At 45.0% G+C, this 18411-nt stretch overlaps 1 protein-coding gene across 1 annotated transcript; it reads right to left on the bottom strand.

Moving 5' to 3' along the window:
* Window positions 1-246: 246 nt before the first annotated feature.
* Window positions 247-4476, bottom strand: LOC102710837 (TPR repeat-containing thioredoxin TTL1-like). The gene is made up of 7 exons (XM_040520103.1): window positions 3329-4476; window positions 2544-2745; window positions 2279-2463; window positions 1857-2190; window positions 1544-1748; window positions 1224-1330; window positions 247-1137 (listed from the first exon to the last, which is right to left on the bottom strand). The coding sequence occupies exons 1-7, from the start codon at window positions 4195-4197 to the stop codon at window positions 976-978; spliced, it is 2064 nt and encodes a 687-aa protein (XP_040376037.1). The 5' UTR covers window positions 4198-4476; the 3' UTR covers window positions 247-975.
* Window positions 4477-18411: the final 13935 nt, after the last annotated feature.

The raw sequence follows: 18411 nt of genomic DNA, 5'->3' as shown, positions 1-18411 counted from the left end.
AGAGGAGAGAAAGAGGAAAATGTCTTGTTTCTCTCACTCCTAGGCACATTGGGGGATGTGACAGACAAGTGTCACTCCCAGCAACCCCCCACACACAACCAAAACCAATGCAAAAATAGATGCTGGTTACTACTGATAAACAAAACACACAAACAGCAGCTGTGCTAATGAACTTGCAAATTCTCCAAGTATGGAAGAGTTGTCATCATCACTATCATCATCATCACAAAGGAGAGCAGGCAAAAACTCCAAAAAGAGAGATAAAAAGAATGTTGGATTGTTTTATTCATGGAAATGGTAGCATTATGTATCAGCACCACAAACCAGCAGAAGCAGCAAAATGACACCCAATTTTTAGCATCCAACCCCTAACCCATCCTGCACCAATTAACAGCTCTCTTGATTCCCTACAATGACAGTTAGCCTCTCCAAAATTTTGATACCACCATTTCTCCAGGGAAGCAATCCTTCAAATGGATTCTGATGTTTTGCTATATGGTATTTACAGGTAATGAAAATCTCAACCATCATCCCCCTCTCTAACTCCCTCCCCTCTCCCCCTCCCCCCTCTCTATGATATGCTAAACTAAACAACATTACAAACTTGCCCTTCTTGAGAAGCAGGGTTGGCTGTCTATTGGACTATAAGGTAAAGCAAAATGTATCAAATACAAGAGGTGAAAGAGCCCAGAAAGGTGAAAGAATTGAATGAGGTTGGCATATGAACGGTAAAAGGGGTAACAACATATGGGAATTGGGGGCAGGGAGAAAAAATTGGGGTAGGCTCTTCCACATAACCAATTTTAGCTCATTATGCTCATGCTTGACGGGGAATTATTGTGCAGCTGGTGAAATGAGGTGGACTGGTGGAGGCTGACAACATCGTCTCAAGTTTGACAGTAAAAGGCTATAGGGGAAAAGGGAGCACTATGCATCAACGAAATCGGGAAATCGGGGTTTGGTACCGACTGCTTCTCAAGAACTAGACACGGCATAGTGCCTCACTGAATAGCGCAGAACATGCAAGCTTGGGCAGATCATTTCCTTCACTCTTGCACCATCTTTGTATATCTTGAATGTTGGGACTATCCGCACGTTCTCTGCCTTTGCAACCATGGGGTTATCGTCAACATTTACCTGTTGTTTTTGCATACAGATGCAGATTTGTTAGTAATTTATAAGTGCTTGTTGGATGTAATGATTGGAGACTTCAAGTGCCTCACCTTTAGAAAATTCAGTGAGGGGAATTCGCTGCAAAGGGAGTCCACTGAAGGTGCAATTTTTGTGCACTGCTGGTTCATAGCTGACATGAAGTAAACAACAGACACCCCTGAAGAAATAGTAAATTGAATACAATAATCAGTCAAAGTTGCAAAATAGGTAAGTCTGATATGATAAACCTAGTCAAACACATCATGTATCAAAATACAAAGAAGGTTGTAATTTTGATTATTGAGGATGCCACCACAGCAGAACCAATGAGTTAATTTCAGGGTACTAGATTCAGGGGGAGAGGGGGGAGAACTAGTAGAGAATAGCACACCTGGTGACCCTATGGCAGCATGGAGTTGTTCAACGCTGGTTACCATCTCAACCTCTCCTCCAAATTTCATATTTGACACATCCTCGCCACGAGTTGTCTTCAATGCAACTTGAGCATGGAACAGTGATTCTGCAACCTCTGTATCAGCAGGAAGCTCTTTCCGAAGCACCTCATAGTCCCGCACACAATCGGCCCAACGCTCGAGCTAAAAAATAGTTAACAAGGTCAATATAATGTACATGGAGTGGAAACGACATCTAATGACTCGATTTCATTATTGAAAAATAACATTCAATGCATGCCTGCTGCTGACCTTGGCATAGGATGAAGCTCGTCTTAAAAGCGCCTTTGTGTAATTAGGCTGTATTCTTAATGCTTCGTTACAGTCATCAACAGCTTTTTCCCACCGTTCTAGCTTCCCCCAGCACGCTGCTCGATTGCAATAGAGCACTGGATTTGAGGGCTCATACTTGAGCCCTTCACTATATGCTATAGATGCATCGGAAAACTTGGCAGCTTTGTAGAGCTCATTTCCTTGGGCTCGAGCCTTAGCAACTAACTTGACATTATTTAGGATCATCCCAATCTCCGCATTTCCAGGATCAATATGTCTAGCATTTTCAGCTGCCTCAACAGCAGCATCAAACCTGTAGAATCCAATACCAAATTCATGCTAATCTATTTTTAACTGCGATGTGGAAAATTGAGCATTATTCTAGGGTTTGAGAATCACACCTGCCCAATGCCATGTCAACTTGGGCTCGGACAATGCATACATATGACTCAGCTAGCATGCCTGATAGTTTGGCTGCCAACAAAGACAGCAATATACTGTCCAATTTTAGCAAGCTCGTAAGAGTTGAGTCAGCCTCCTCTAACTTGTGGAGCCGGAGAAGTGCTTCTGACCTTATGGCAAGAAGCTGAACAGAAGAGTACAATCAGTATGAACTGCTACTGAAACAAACAATTCCTTGCAACCTTATGAGAAAAATGACATTACCAGCTGAGAGGAGTCAGCTCCAGCAGCGATAGCGGCATCAGCTTCCCTCAATGCACTCTTCCAATCCCCGATTTTCCTGGCATCTATGCTTCTTCCCTGATGTGCCTCCACCTGCTGCAGCTTCTCCCACTCTGAAGGATCAGATTGATGAAGATGCCCAGCCTGCATCAAGTGCCTCCTCGTCTTGCTAATCATCCCCAACCTGAGAGAACGCATGGCCCAACCCATTTAATCGACAATCCTAACAAATTTACAGCACACCGGTTGTTCGAATATTAACACCAGACGTCTTGCAAGTCAGTACAGGGCGCAGTTGTAACAAAACTAGGGCAAAATTCTAGGATCCATCAGCTTTGTGTGGCCTACATCCAATGAACCTAAAGAAAGCTTACAAAATACAGCTAAGCAAACTCCCCCTTTCATCAGCAATGTGTGATGGGAACCACTTTAACAGCACATTTACTTCATGGCCAACACAAACCAATCGATTGTTGCGTAAGCAAAAAGATGGAATTTTTATCATCCCTATCAACCGTAAAAAATGAAATTAACCAACAGTGACGATCAAGCATGCCGCGCAAAGCGGTAGCAGTCCTAAATCGAAATCAGATTGGCTGAAGCAAAAGGAAAGGCGCTAGATTTACGTTGCTTTCCTCTTGGGCTCGCTCGCGGAAAAGCTCGGCATCCACATCCAAGAAAGCAACAGCACCATGCAGGAGAACACGGAGGAGATCGGAAGCAAGAAGCAGGGGGTTTGAATCGACGCAATGCGGGAGGAAGATCACCTGAGGCAGAGCCCGGCGAGGCGGCTGTGGGCGCGGCCGTTGGCTGGATCGAGGCGGACGGCCTCCTCGCAGTCGCGCAGCGCGTCGGCGAGCCGGCCGAGGCCGATGAGCGCGGAGGCGCGGTTCCCGCGGCACGCGGCGCTCTCGGGGCAGAGGACCACGGCGCGGTCGTAGTGCCGCAGCGCCTCGGCGTACTTACCTTTCTTGTACCACTCGTTGGCCACGCGGGTCACCTCCTGGAGGTTCCCGCTGCTGCTACCCGACGCCGCCGGAAAAGTCGCCGGAGATCTCGGGGCGTGTCCGAGAAAAGACGAGGAGTCAATGCTGCTCCTCGCGGGGGCCAAGCCGCCGCGCATGATGCTCCCGTGGCCGTAGTTGCCGGTGCCGGATCCGAGGACGTCCGGGCGGGAGCGCGGAGGGGGCGGCGCGGCCGCCGCCACCGGGACGCGCCCGGACGGGCAGATGTTACCGGCGGGGAGTGCATTAGTCATCGGCGAGCTCGCCGTGCTTCCGCGGTCCCCGCCGCCGCCTCCGCTCCCGCCGCTGCTGCCACCGGAGAATATCAAAGGCCCAGATCCGCAGCGCCGGTGCCCGGGCAGCCGCGGAGGGGTGCTCTCCGCCACCAGCTCGCCGGAGTGGCTCCTCCCGCCTGCCACCCCCATCGCCCCAGCATTCGACGGCGCCGGCGACTTCGCCGACCCAGACGACGACGACGACGACGTCGTCACGCTCGCCCGCGCCCGCAGCGGGGACACCGGCGAGCCAAGATCGGCGAACACATCCGCCTTAGCATCCGGCTTGTCCCGCACCGCGCCACCGTCCAGCGACAGCGCCGCCGTGCGGAGCCGTATCCGGTCGGCCTCCGACATCGCCGGATCTCCTCTCACCGCCCTCAGCAATGCCGCCACCTACACCCCACAACTCCTCCTCCTCCCCCGAGCAAGCAAGCAGGCATAGACCCACACGCAAGAACAGCACAGCTTGCCTGCCCCCCCCCCCCACCTTGTGCTCCCGCGTCGAGGTGACACACCACTACCACCACCACCGCCACCCAGCAAGAACCCTGAGCAATAAATCGCCGAGCAAAAGCGCGAGCGGATTCCCCGTGAGGCGGAGAAATGGAGGAGGATAGCGTCAAGGGAAGAGGGGGAGAGGGGGAGAAGGAAGGAAGAAGAAAGGGGAGGAGTGGGAAGCAGGGGAAGAAATAGCAGCAGTGGGTGCGGCTTTGAGGGGCTTTCCTCAAACCAAACAAGAAATCCAGGGGGCAAACTGCAAAAAAACCTGTTGTGTGGTTATTTGGGTCATCTAGTTGGGTTTTGTGGTTTTGGTTTCTAGTGTCATGGAGTTTAGGGTTTTTCCGGTTTCATTCTACTGCCGTTTTGGGTTTTTGGATGCTGGGGTTTCAATTATCTCCTATTAGTACAATGCAAAAACTTAGAAGCTAGGTTTGAGTGGTCCCTATTAGGATTTTTTTTCTCTTTACAGTTGTTGTTGTTTAAACAAAAGAGTTAGTTTAATGTTATTCACGTAACGCTGATGTTTTTTACGTGAGGAAGTAAAGAAATTTTAGAAAAGTATAACCTGCGTCGGTATTCGATTAACTTTACACCTATGCTCAACCATAATCATTTATTAGCGTTGTTTTTACTGAATATCACACGTGGATATCAGTGCTATACAGATGTCAAGTTGATTATGTAGAAATCGACAAATGTATGCTCGCGAAAAGTCATGGTCAACATTTTCCATGACTCAACGCTTGTTTTATAGTAGTGTTGTTGGGGGTTAGATAAGCCTTAAACAAATATACACATGTATACGTATATCTTTTTATTATATGCGTCCTAAATCTTTCTATCTATTCCTATTGATCATCACGGCGTCCACATGAGTCAGCAAAATACAACTAAGCATAAAGACTACTAACAAACTCTAAAACTTTGCATAACAAGAGGTTATTTTTCTATACGCATGTACATATGCATTGTTAAGCATGCTTGCTAATTCTTTTTCATCGCTAACTAATACCACGATACCCCTAGGATAGAAAAGTTTGATCATACAAAAGAGTCTTCTAAAAGTTTAATAAAATTAAGTACTATATGATGATGATAAGGTTTCCCCACGTATACATATCTCTAATTACATTGATTTCTATATATACCATAACGTTTTAGATAACACCAGGATTCTTTTACCAACAAGAAACTACTATCTCTTCACACACAGACAAATATTTTCTTGTGCGACTTCTGAAATGGAGTGGACAAACTTTTCACTTGTTCAAAAAGAAAATCTAAATACGCATTTACTATGCAATATATTCAAAACAAAAACGAGTGCATCCTTTTCTTGCTCCCGGCACATTGCATTTTCCGAGGCAGCAAAATTCATGAGAGAGAGAGTGAGAGAGGAGCTTGTTTCCGAAGCTTTCCGCATCTCTCTCGCTGCATACGCAAGCCAACCTTAAAAACCAGAGAATCTGCTTCCCAAAAAACAGAGAGAAGGGACAGCACACCATAGATTTCCAGTGAGCGCCGAAATGACCCTTCTGCCCCCCAACAACACACGCAGTGCCTTTTTCTTTTTTAATGAAAACACAGTACAACACAAACGTTCACAATGACGCACACTTTCTCCTAAGAACACACGCGCGCAAACCCTTTATGAGTACCTCCGAAGACTAGCCGGCAAATCTAGAGAAATCCCGAAATCGCCACGGACGCCTCGTTGTCGACGGACACTCCCATTGAAAACACAAAGCCGTTAGTTTTCATGTTTTTGCCAAACTACCCCACCTGGTAACACATTCCTATCCACCGTTTACATCGCAGCATTACCCGCTGCTGCGTAAAAAGTTAAACACGGTAGTTATTGTAATGAAAACTTGTTCTGATACTCTGAGTTAGTTAGGTAAGAAACAACACGGTATTAACACGGTATTACTAGTGTACAGTTACTTTTAACACGACACCGAAAAATAGGTGCTTGTATGTATGCACGTAGACTCATATCCGTATTAACACGTCTAAAGACTGGACCAAGACTGGACCCGTATTAACACGTCTAAAGACTAAAACTAATGAAATTAGCAAGGACATCTATGTATATGGTCTATTACTTTAAAAAATAATCAGTTAATATGTTAATTTGTACTAGTTTGTGAAACAAATGATTCTGGTTAATGTTATATACAACTCTTTTTCAGCTAATTTTAATCCAGAGTTTATACTAGTTTGCAAAATCTACCTACCCACTAATGAAATTAGAACCCACATCTCTTTATATCATATCATTTATCACTAAAAAATAATTAGTCCATGTGAAAGATTATACTATTTTATAGAACCAACAACTCTTATTAATTTATATACAGTTAACTTTTTTCAGCTATTATTAATCCAGAGTTCATGCTTGCAAAATCTACCTACCCGCTACCAATAATCCAGACACGCAGCCAAGAAATCAGGGGAGGGAAAGACGGGCAGCAAACATGGGATGGAGTACGTGAAGAGAAGGGGCAGTTTGGTAAATTGACGTTCCCCACGGGGCAGGGTCAGCGAGACATGTGTGGCGTACCGCGCCAGCTGGCGCATCCGGGGAGAAGACCCGCACCGCCAGCTAAGCACGTCCACCTCATGTGGGCCCCCACAATGGGTAGGCTCGGCTGCTCGGGTCGTCACCCTCCACGTCGTCCTGAGGAGTGGAGATCCCGACGGAATATTCCCTCCGCCTCCACGTGGTAGCCCCTGCCCCCCTGACTAAGCAGCCTCCATCCATTTACTGCTGGTAGCTACTAGTACTGCAGTTGACTCGGCTATTAACCAAGGGAGATTAATATCGTGTTTCACCGCATAAGATTAGTTTAAATCCCTCCGAAAACCTCTCAGTCCTATAATAATTTTATTTTTTTATTTCTATGTCCAATGTTTTGACCATTGGTCTTATTTAAAAAAAATTTTAAAATATTTTTAAAATAGTCACGTATAAAATATTATTTATGTTTTAACATCTAGTAAAAAAAATATTAATCACAAAAAAATTTAAATAAGACGTAGAATCAAAACATCGTATCGAGATGGTGGTGTAAAAAAACAACCAACTTTATAGAGATTGTGATGGGAGATATGGTTTGGATGTCATAATACAGTATTCCACTATGGAAGGGAGCCATAAGTAAAGATTAAATACTCCTGTTTAAGTGCCCGAGCCAAACGGCAGCACCATCACCAAAGCATAATTAGGTAGGTGAACCGCTGCTTTCCGTTCAGGATTAGAGAAAAAACCAAACAGATTTTAATTATAAGCAGCAGCGTTTAATAAGTAGCAATTAGCCTAATCGTAATACTGCCGCCACCGAGGCTACCACCGAGGTCCACATCTCAGTTTGACCGCTACCTCCTGCCGTCCAACGTGGCGTTTGACCATGCCCTCGTGGAAGGCATGCGTGCCAGCTGGACGCGGTCTCCTGTAGCCGCCGGGTACACGGCCTACCCGTTCTGGAAAAAAAGAAACCCATTCCGCTTTATCATTGTTACCGGTTTGTTACACAAGAAGGGAAAGTTTTGCACGGCAATTAGCTGTAATCCGGCTGGGGATTTCCGGCTAAGCAAGTACTTAATGTGTCGGATCGCCGGCCAGCTCTGTTCGGTGCAATTAGTGGCTTAAGTCTGAGAGAAGTTTTATGTGTGTGTGCTTAATTTGTTAGAGATACTTGATGGGCACGGTAGAACTTGACGTATGGTGTAAATCGTGCTGCAATTTGTCTATGGAAACGGTGATGTTTTTAGAGTCAGAGAAGTGGAGTTAAATTTATGTCCATTGGATTTAAATCTATGCTACCTTCGCACTAGCAAGATATCTGTACATACTTCAAAGATTTTGACGATGGCATAAATAGTACTCCCTCCATGATTAAATATATGACGTTGGTTAGTTCAATTTTGAACTAACCAACGTCATATATAATAAATGGGAGAGAGTAGCATAGAAGACAAAATGACATGGATAGTTTGATGCGTGTAACAACGATTTTCTTTTGATGTCTATCATTTATGCTTATGTCATCGACATGTTGTCACAGAGATTCCTCTCGTTCAACTTTCAATGTATTAATATTGTGGAAAGTGTATAACCTAGATAATTCAAAATTCTAATTTTTATTTATATAAAAATGTTTTTTAAACAGACAGAAGGATTGTCGATTATATTTCATTAAGAAGGAGTAAAGACCCTATACGGGTTACAGAAAGAGAAAAAACTCATGGCCGGAGCAACTCAGAGCACACGAGCAGCACCACAACTCTACACCACCAACAAAGGACAAAGACGTAGCCCAAAACGAGACAATGTGGTTTAGTTTGGCTACAGGCGACATCGAGACTCTGATTTGACGATACCCATGTCATCGTTATCGAGCTTGTCGTCGAGCGACCATCAGCTCCGACTGCACGACTATCGTGTCATAAGTGTCAAGAAGTTGCCACGACAAACCAAACCAACAACATCCCGAGGTGGACCTCATCCCAAATTACCAAGCACCAAACCTAGACCTAGGAAGAAACAACACCCTTGCAAGGAAACATCAACACATTATCGTTGCCAAGCCTCGCCGCACCCCCAATAGCAAGACATCTCCGACTCCACCTAAAAGCAACCAAACATGAGAGCTGACCGTTCGCTAGAGATAGGGAGGGACTAGGGCAGTAAGAGCCTCGCCAACCAACCTAGGCTACCCGAACGTCGCAGGGGAGGCAGAAGACCGACACTGCACAGGTAATTTTCTCCAAAGACGGTGCCCCCAAGGAGGACGCGACGTGAACGCCGCCACCGCTCGTCCAAAGAGGATAAGGTTTTCACCTGGAGAGGAGACCGGTGGATGAACGCTAAAAATGACGCCTCCAAGGAGGGCAACGGCGCCTAAGGTGTCATCGTCGTCAGGTTGGTTAAGACCGACCATGGCTTTCACCAGCGATTTCCACCTAGCCCTACAATTACCCGCACTCCTCCGGTCAATGCCAGCCACCCATGACATCCCGGCAACCTGCGTCCACACGTCGCAAAGCACGACAAAGCATGACGTCGCCCCCACCAGCCTCCATCCACAACTGCCGCGCGTGCTCCTTCGGTCGTTGGCTAACACAACCCCACCACTGTCGCCGCGCACGCCGCCGGTCCCATGACGCCACCGGGCTGTCTCTAGGCCTGCTACCGGGCACGACTGCACGCCCCTCCAGCCCCTGCGAGGCTCCAGGTGTCGTTGTCCGCTGCTGGGTTATATCTGGGGCAGCCGGTGCGTGCCTTAGATCTGGGGCAGCTACCGTCCGTCGCTAGGCGCTGCCGGTGCGCACCTCCGCCCCCCTCGCGCGTGCCTCTGCCGCCGGGCGCTACCATCCGCCATTGCGCCCCGCTACGCGTCGTCGGGCGCCGCGCGCCTCAGGCCGCCGCAGCCACCGGGCCGCCTTTGGTCCTCTCTGCCGACACCGCGTGTCGCCATCGAAGCTACCGCCGCGTGCTCTCAGGCCACCGATGCCGCCACCACTGCGCGCCTTCTTCCCCGCAGTCGGCGGCACACACTCATCCTCCAGCCCGATGCCGTCTCGCGCCCTGTCCGCTAACGTCACACGCCGCCGCCCCAGTCGCCGCCGCTGCCGCAGCCCCCTTGCTTGGCTGCCCCTGGTCCTCCCCAGTGGGCGCACCTTGGCTGGGATAGAGCCCTGCCGCCGCCGTCATGGCAGTCGGTCGGCTTTGCTGGCGGCAGCTCGAGCGGCGGCGAGGTGGGGAGAAGGGGCCAAGGCTGGTGGCGGCTAGGGTTTGGTTGCCCGTGTCACCTGGGGGGAGCGACGTGAGCGTGCTATAAAAAGCTTTAGGACACCATAGTCAAAGGAATTATGAATATTTTACAAAAGATCAAACACAACATGTTGATGTTATATGTTGAATACAGTCATCATCTTTTCAATGTCTATTCAATTAAAATTTTAGTTTGTGTAGACTTAAATTCCTCTTTCGCTAAAAAATTAATCGGTAATAAATTGCAACACTAAAAACCACTCCATCCCCCACCTAAGCTTGGAGTTCATGTCTACACCTACCTAGCACCTTCAGACATCCTTGCATGCATGCTTCCATTCCTCAAGTTTTCTATGATGATGAGAAAGCTGGCTTCCATTCTACTACTACCACCACCATCACCTACACACATATATTTAAAGTCTAGAACAAGCAAAGCCCTCGTATATGGATGCACTTAGTTTACGCTCATTCTTTTCGATTTTACTTATTCTTATCGACCAAACTTTAAATTGTTAGCCTTAAATTTATAGTTGATTTTAGAGTTTTTTCGCCAAAATTTATTTTTCAGCATTGGCTTTTAGATGTCTAAGAATACATATATAAATATTTTATTTATAAATATGGCATTTAGCCAATCACCCTCCTTATTCTCTTCCCTCACGAGGGGTTTGATCGGTTCAACGAAGGATGACACCACAGTGCAACAAGCCGGACCACACTACATGCTTGGGCTACATTAGCCCTTTTCCTTGCCACGCACACATAGAGGAGGAGAGGAGAGGGAGAGACTGGTCATCACTGAGCAAACAACTATTGGATCCTAATTAAAAAGCCTCTCCATCATGTCATGTCTGGTAAAACACATGTACAGTAGTGGCTGCATGCATGGCATCGTGCAAGTCAGAGCTTGCGTTGCTGTGCCAGCCAGCCAGTCGGACGATGATGATGGAGACACGAAGGCCAGGTCGACGTGCACACCTGGAAAAAAGAAAAGGGAGAGGTGATTGTTTTTTGGCTTATGTTTTATCGTCGTGTCGGCACTATTTTTTCTCATTTTAATTTCCCCCGCGTTATCGAAAATCCAACGTGTATCGAGCACTACCTTCTTTCTTTTTTAGCAAAAAAAGGTGCACCGGGCGTTATCTTATTCTAGCTTCTTGCATAATTAAATATTAATTATGAAAAACTTAAAATAGATTTATTTAATTTTTTTAAAGCAGTGTGTTTATATGGAACACTGTTTTACGGTTTGAAAGATATACTCACGAGGAGCGAGAAGTAGCTAAGTTCAATTAGCTGATTAGAACGAAGCCTATGGGTAAGACCGTTGTTGGATTAGGAGTGGTAAAGCTATCAATTGTAAATAACATGTATTATATTCCAGTTTCCTTTCATTATCTAAGGAAAACAAGTTTTAGGTCGTCGATTGAGGGTGAGATAAACATCGGTTTAAGAGTGACAAGGTTGTTGATTATATGGCCATGTTTTTTTGGCTTAAAATTATTGTAGTCTGAATTATAGAATTAATCTAAAATAAATAATTAGATTATTATGATAGTTTATTATAATGTAGATGCTAGATTATTATAATATGGTAAGTTCTTTTCGGGGATGCTTTTTTAGATTATTAGGTTGATACAAGCCCACTGTATTTGGGTACTTTAAAGTAATTATTCATCTTGTCATCCATTATCTACTTTAGCATGTAATAGTCTAGGTTATAGTAATCTATCTTAATAAAATAGATTATAATAATTCTAAATAATATGTATTTTGATCTATTTGGATGAAAATAGGTGCAATCAACCTGCTCTGTCCTCCAACCTCTCCCAACTGTACTGGTAAAACTTGTCTGGGCTTCTAGAAAGGGTAGGTTACACACTTGAAGAGTGGCGTTAATGAAGAGGAGAAAGGGAGAAGCTAGGTGGTGAGAACTGAGAAGAAGAATAAGAATTCAAGGAGGTCACATTGGTCATGTGCCTGGAGGCCGTAGTAGTAATCGTACAGATTCTTCTCTCTGATCCGTTCGTATGTGTGCGCGTGTTCGTCTTTCTGGGCTCTGGATTGCAGCAGAAGAGAGGAGGGAGGGGCAACGCGGCATCGTCTCAGCACGGAAAAACGCTTTGGCTGCACACAAAGGCTCCCCCTTTTTAGCTGTTCTGGTTCACTGCTGACCTGGCCAGGCCATGAGACACGCCTCGGCTGCTGCAGCAACCCATTTTCTTCCAGGGAATCCACACAGCCACACAGCCAGTACCGTATCTCATTGGATGCCTCCGTCTCTTCTGATATTCTCTCCTCCGAGAGTGTGTGTATATGATATGATGATGGGTTTTCAAATGGCAAAATCCAAGTATTTATGAAGGTGTGGGCGCTCGACGTGTCAAAAGCTTGACCAAGTGTTTGGCTAAAACTCAAACGAGTTAAAAACAACTAAATGGAGGTACTCTACGTTAGTCTCGTAGCTTTTGGGTACCTTGATCCTGAACCATAGTGACCGTTCTAAGGTCTTCATTGATCTTGAGTTACATGTTGGCCATGTGTCGACCGGGTGGTGTGCCACATTTATACCTACATGAGAAAAAAAACGTGGCTTGTCTGTTAGTACTAAATTAGACTATGGAAAAGTATCTCGTGTACTGTTCAAGTTATGAATGTACCGCAGATTTGTTCTTTGACTTGCAGCATATCACCGGATGACCGTAGAAACGTGGGGAAAAATAATAAGCTATATGTTGCTGTGATGTTCAGATGGGCATGGAGCTAGCATTGCAACAGCGTTGCATTCTCGTTTCATAGCAGAATGCTGTGCCGAACAAAGGAGCAGAGCCAACAGAGGAGAGGAGGACCGCTGACTGACGAGAAACTCCTGGAGGCATCCATGTCCAGGGCGGACCGCGATGCACACAAAGATCACTCGATCGATCGCCTTCTACCCCTCCATACAGCCGTCTATTCCCGATGTAGTATAAATTTTCGCCGGGCCAAATAAAAGAAAACTACTATCTCCATTTCATAACGTAAGATGTTCTATATTCTAAATTCATATTAAATTTATATAGATATCAATGAATCTAGATATATATATAAACAATATACATTGGTTAATAGATACATCTAAACATAGCTAAAACGTCTTACATTTTGAAATGGAAGGGAGTATATTTTAAACACGGCGGCCAACTAACCCCATGGGCCGGTAAAGCGACCGCCCAGCTCTGGTCGTTACGGTTAGCGCCATATCCCCACCGCGCGCTCGCATACGCCGGTACGCGGTGCGGCTGCTGCCGAGCGACGAGCGCATCCATGTGGAACGTTGATTATCGTGGTTTTTTCACGGTTTCGGGACGATTAGAAACCGCCGGCTTTACACACCCACCCACCCGATCGATCGATCACTCGCGCGACGACGACGCGCTGCGCCCCGGCCTCAGTGCAGCATCGTGGCCCTGGATGCTGCCCCCGGGGGGACGCTCGCCGTCGCTCGTCATCAACACCCCCCCGCGCGCGCGCATGCCCTCGATCGCGAGGAGTTTGGCCCGCTGCTGCACATCATGCGCATGCCCCGCCCCCGCGCGCGGCCGGCGGTTCCTTCCTCGGTTGCGCGCGGCGCGTACGTGACGTGACGTGGGGCGTCGTCCGTCGGTGCACGTACGCCCGCGCGCGCGCGCGCGATCGCACGCTACGGGGTGCGTACGACGACGCGCCCGTGGAGGCGGGGGCGAGGGGACCTGCCTTGGCCCTTGAGCTGCGCGTGCGGGCCCGTACAGGGCCGTCTGGGTTCTCTCTCATCTTTTACGCACGCAGGTTGAATTGCTGTTTTTTAAAATATATAAATTCTGCATCTCCTATTTTTAATTTCTTTTAATTTTATAATCGTTAGTTTCATTATTTATATTATTAAATAAAAAGCAGGACGTAACACATCGGTATTTCTTTCTACATTTAGTTCGTCTTTCAACAGTGGGAAAGCGCTAGTATAGTACTAGGAGTGTTTGTTTAGATAATATGTATCGAGATTTTACGATGGATCAAGATGAACACACCCGTGTACAGTAGCAAATGTGTTAGGGGCTCGAGCCCCGCTAACTTTGATCATGATGGCTTGTACTAAGTTTCTTTTAAAATTTCATGTCAAATATCAATGAAAAGATGTTGCAGCTAGATCAGACTTCTAATATCATTTGTTAGGTCCGTCACTAATCATGTATATATATTTGATCATGATGGCTTGTACTAAGTTTCTTTTAAAATTTCATGTCAAATATCAATGAAAAGATGTTGCAGCTAGATCAGACTTCTAATATCATTTGTTAGGTCCGTCACTAATCATGTATATATATGACGCTAGTGACATTTCATCTATACACCCATATGTTTTAGTTTATCTTATGCTTATAAGACAAAATTTAAATTTTCAATCTTGAATTTAGAGTTGAATTTGGATTTTTTTTCACCGAAATTTATTTTTCAGTTTTGACTGTCAGATCGCTAAGAATACATATATAATTTTTTTTATTAATTTTTTTATTATAACTATGACGTTTGGCTTTTTTATGGAAAAATCAAAATAACCACCCCGATAGTTGATTTTCTTTAACAACGTACGGTATGCGAAAATATACCGATTGATTTTATCATAAAACGGTGGAGTAACCGGCAAAGGGTGGGTGATTTAGCGTTCAGGACTGTTAAAAGCCTAAAATGCTTTCTTGTGCACAATCTGTACCCAAGTATATGGTACCTATACACTACTACTGACCTTTCTCATATTTACATTACACACAAACACACACGCAGCTTTTTAGCAACATATGGTACACAATACGCCAATTGGTTCCATCATACAACAATGGTGGAGCAAACAATAGGGAGATCGGAAGAGGCCAGGGCGGGGCGGGGTGATCCAGAGTTTCAAGACCACAGAAAAAGCCCAATACGCTTTCTGTGCACAATCTTGCAAAGCGTCCGGCGGCGTCCAACACCAGCATTTCACGGTACGACGGTTTCTGCCTACCACCACCAAATGATTAGTTCTGCCGATTAACAGCAAAACTTTTCGTGCACCTGACGGCGAAAAAAGAGAGAGAGAGAGAGTCAGCTCAGTCAGCTGCACAAGAGAGCGACAAGTGTCTCAAGCTAAACTCATCGATAGAGCGAGCACACGAGCCATTAATACGCTCTCGCGAGCTCGTCCTGCCTTAATTCTGTGGAGTATTCCTTACTACACATGAAACATCACCCTACGTACGCCGAAGCCACTAATTTAAGCCTATGCCTCGCTGGTTTTACAGCCATCTCTGTGTGCTGATAGCCAAACTGCCCATGTTTTGAGCTACCTTTTTCCAGACACTGGCTTTAACAACTAATTAAGTATACTAGTTAATTACCAGTACTGCTCAAAAGCTGGCAAGGTAGTACATACTCCTACTTCGCTAATTCTTTCTTTTCCTAAACCAGCGAATGGACTCACACCCTCTACAAATATTATTCATTCTCTTTCCGGAGCGCAATAAATTGAATCAGTTTCTACGATGATATCTGTTTCGTCCGTCCTAAAATAGTTTTATCTTTTTATTCAAATTTTGGGGTGGGGAAATACCGATCATGGAAATGATCAAGATGCTTATAGTAGAAAGTTAATAGTGTACTACTGTAGTACTGTCATGTGGCGTTTTGGAACATGGAGGTAAACTTGCTTCGTAGTTAATTGAACCTCTGCTGGTATTAGAAGACCACCATGAAGGCACTACTTGGCATGAAATTAAAGAACACCTTTGCCGCCATAATTATGTTCTCGAATTTAGAATGCTAACAATATATCATTGCCATTGCTTGGTTAAATTAATTAGCATGTTTAATAATGAACCGTGCCCAATGTTGAAGCAAGGGCAATGCAGTGGCACATTTTTAAACACAGGAGGAGGGGAATACAGTAGGTGCTGCCAGTAGCCCAGTATACATACAAATGTGACCATCTAATCCAGTGATTTTGATCTATAATAACCACATGAGTACGTAGTACTACTTACATATGGTTGTCGCTCGCATCCATGGCCGAGTACGTGTTTTGTTTAGAGGAGACAGATTACCCCCAGAGCCCCAGGGCCCCTACTGCTCTCGGTTTTGGTCGGTTGCTGCAGTAAACAGCACGCCCTAAATCCTCAATTAGCAAGCCGTATTAAGCTAACATAAGCAAGCCTTCTCCCTCTCTGCTCTATCTGGTTAATCTAATCCTTCTCCCCCACGAGACAAATCTTCCAAAGAGGCGATCTTGATTTGATTAATCCGAGCCTACACAAAAAAGGTGGACATGTAGATGGATGCATGGAATATTACAGGCAAGCAGGATCAGAAATTCAGAAGCAGTACATGTGCAGCACAGTTTTGCCACCTTTTCTCTCTTAATCTCTCTCCCCCCAACATTAATCAAATCACCCACAAGGTGCATGCATGGATGGTTAATTAGGGAACTCGTTGATGGAGATTAGAGATTATGTTATCCGAGTGGTTCCGTCTACAGTGCATTTTATCAGCGGTAGAATTTAAATGATATTATTGATCTATTTTTTACGGGACGACTATAATTAAATTATACTGCCAATAATATTAAGTGTAGTAAAAATTTGAAGAGGTAATATCGTCATTTTTATTGTGATCTTTATTGCCAAAAAATAAAATTACAAAAAACTACTAATAATTAATTAAGGAAGTAAAAAATACTCATTTTAGTTAATGACTGATATTAGTTCTACTTGTATATAATACTATCAGTAAGAATACACCGCTGAGACCTTATCCGAGTGGATGTATCTGCACCGTCCGTTGCGCCTAGAGATCGGTGACCAAGAGCCCTCGGATGATGCATACTGCTGCGCGCGGCAGTAGTGTGTGTCCAGTGCAGGAGAATCATGTATGTGTGGGTGTGCGGTTCTTGGCTTGTCCTCTGAGTTTAAATTAGGCTTGTAGGTTAGGTGCTGAACTCATGCTGTTTACAATAATCTAGCTCCTCTAAGAGAGATGAAATACTATAATTAAAGAAGGAAAAACAAGGGGTTCACATCAGCCCATGCATGGTCCCCAACAGTTACTGTTTCTATTCTTTTAAAGAAAACTGCACGAATCATAAAGCAAATTACTTGTCTTGCTAATATTCTCCTCGACCATAAATATTTAACGTTCAGTGCAAAATTCATCCAAACATAACAATCAAATTTATATTAAAGTAAATTTGTAAAGTTTAATAATTTTATGGATGCTATTGGCCATTCTGGTTTAGTGCCGTGCGTAAAAAATCAATGACTTGGAGTGAGCACTTTCATTTGGTTTGTATTAGGCAGTCACTACAGTTTTCTTGATGATTTCAAGTGCCTACAGGCCACAGCAGCTCACATGGAAGATGAAGTCACTGTACATGCCCTCTTAGCAAATTAATTAAGATGTCTCTGATCTGTGAGCATTTGAAAAACACCCGAGTTGATTAATGAAAAGATCAGCTCTAGTTGGGCATATGGTATGAGTCCCAGCAATATAGTAGTACTGTGTGGGCAAGCCACCATGTTTGCAAGATTTGCAAGGCTTTAAACTAATGGATTTGATCCCACAGGAGGCCATGTGAAGCCTGTCAGCAAAGAGGGGGATAACTGCACCCTCATTCTGTGCACTTACCAGAACTGAGACCTCCATAGATTCCACTGCACTGTGCTCACAAAAACAAAGAAAGGGCCTTGTTATCTAACAAATTGTCCTGGCAAACAAACAGAGTTGCAGCAGTTCCAACCTTTGGCTCTGGTTGCTGCTTAATCTGTGAGAAAGCAAGTGATTACAGAAGTGGCTGGCTTTGATGATCACTTGGGCTTGAGATGACAGGATCTCTCTCCTTGGCCTTTGGCTTGCACAAAGGAAATAAGGTTCAGAACTTTTCATGTGGAGGTTCAATGTATGCGGCTGAAGAAGCTCTTCTTTTGTGCAGAGCATATTTATAGTTTACTGTGGCCTGTTTGTCTGTCCTCCATGGAAAGATAAAGCACCACCTTAATCATTGCATCCCATTAATAATTATTGTATATACAGATTCTTGCATGCCCAGTGTGAGGCTTGAAGCCATTGCAGCTTCTTGACCTTTGCAGAGTGGAAAAATTGAGCAGCTATTGAATTCAGGGTCAGGTAGTAGTAGTAGCAGAAAAGGTGAATCAATTGGAGCATGGCAACAGCAAGCATACTAAAAGGGAACAGGTCTGCTTGACCCAATTTGAGGCCACAGCAAAATCTATCCAATGCCAATAAAA

The sequence above is a fragment of the Oryza brachyantha genome, chromosome 1 (genome assembly GCF_000231095.2).
Source record: "Oryza brachyantha chromosome 1, ObraRS2, whole genome shotgun sequence".
Classification (NCBI taxonomy): domain Eukaryota; kingdom Viridiplantae; phylum Streptophyta; class Magnoliopsida; order Poales; family Poaceae; genus Oryza; species Oryza brachyantha.
Note: the sequence above shows the minus strand (reverse complement) of the source record. Positions and strands in the feature narration are given on the sequence as shown.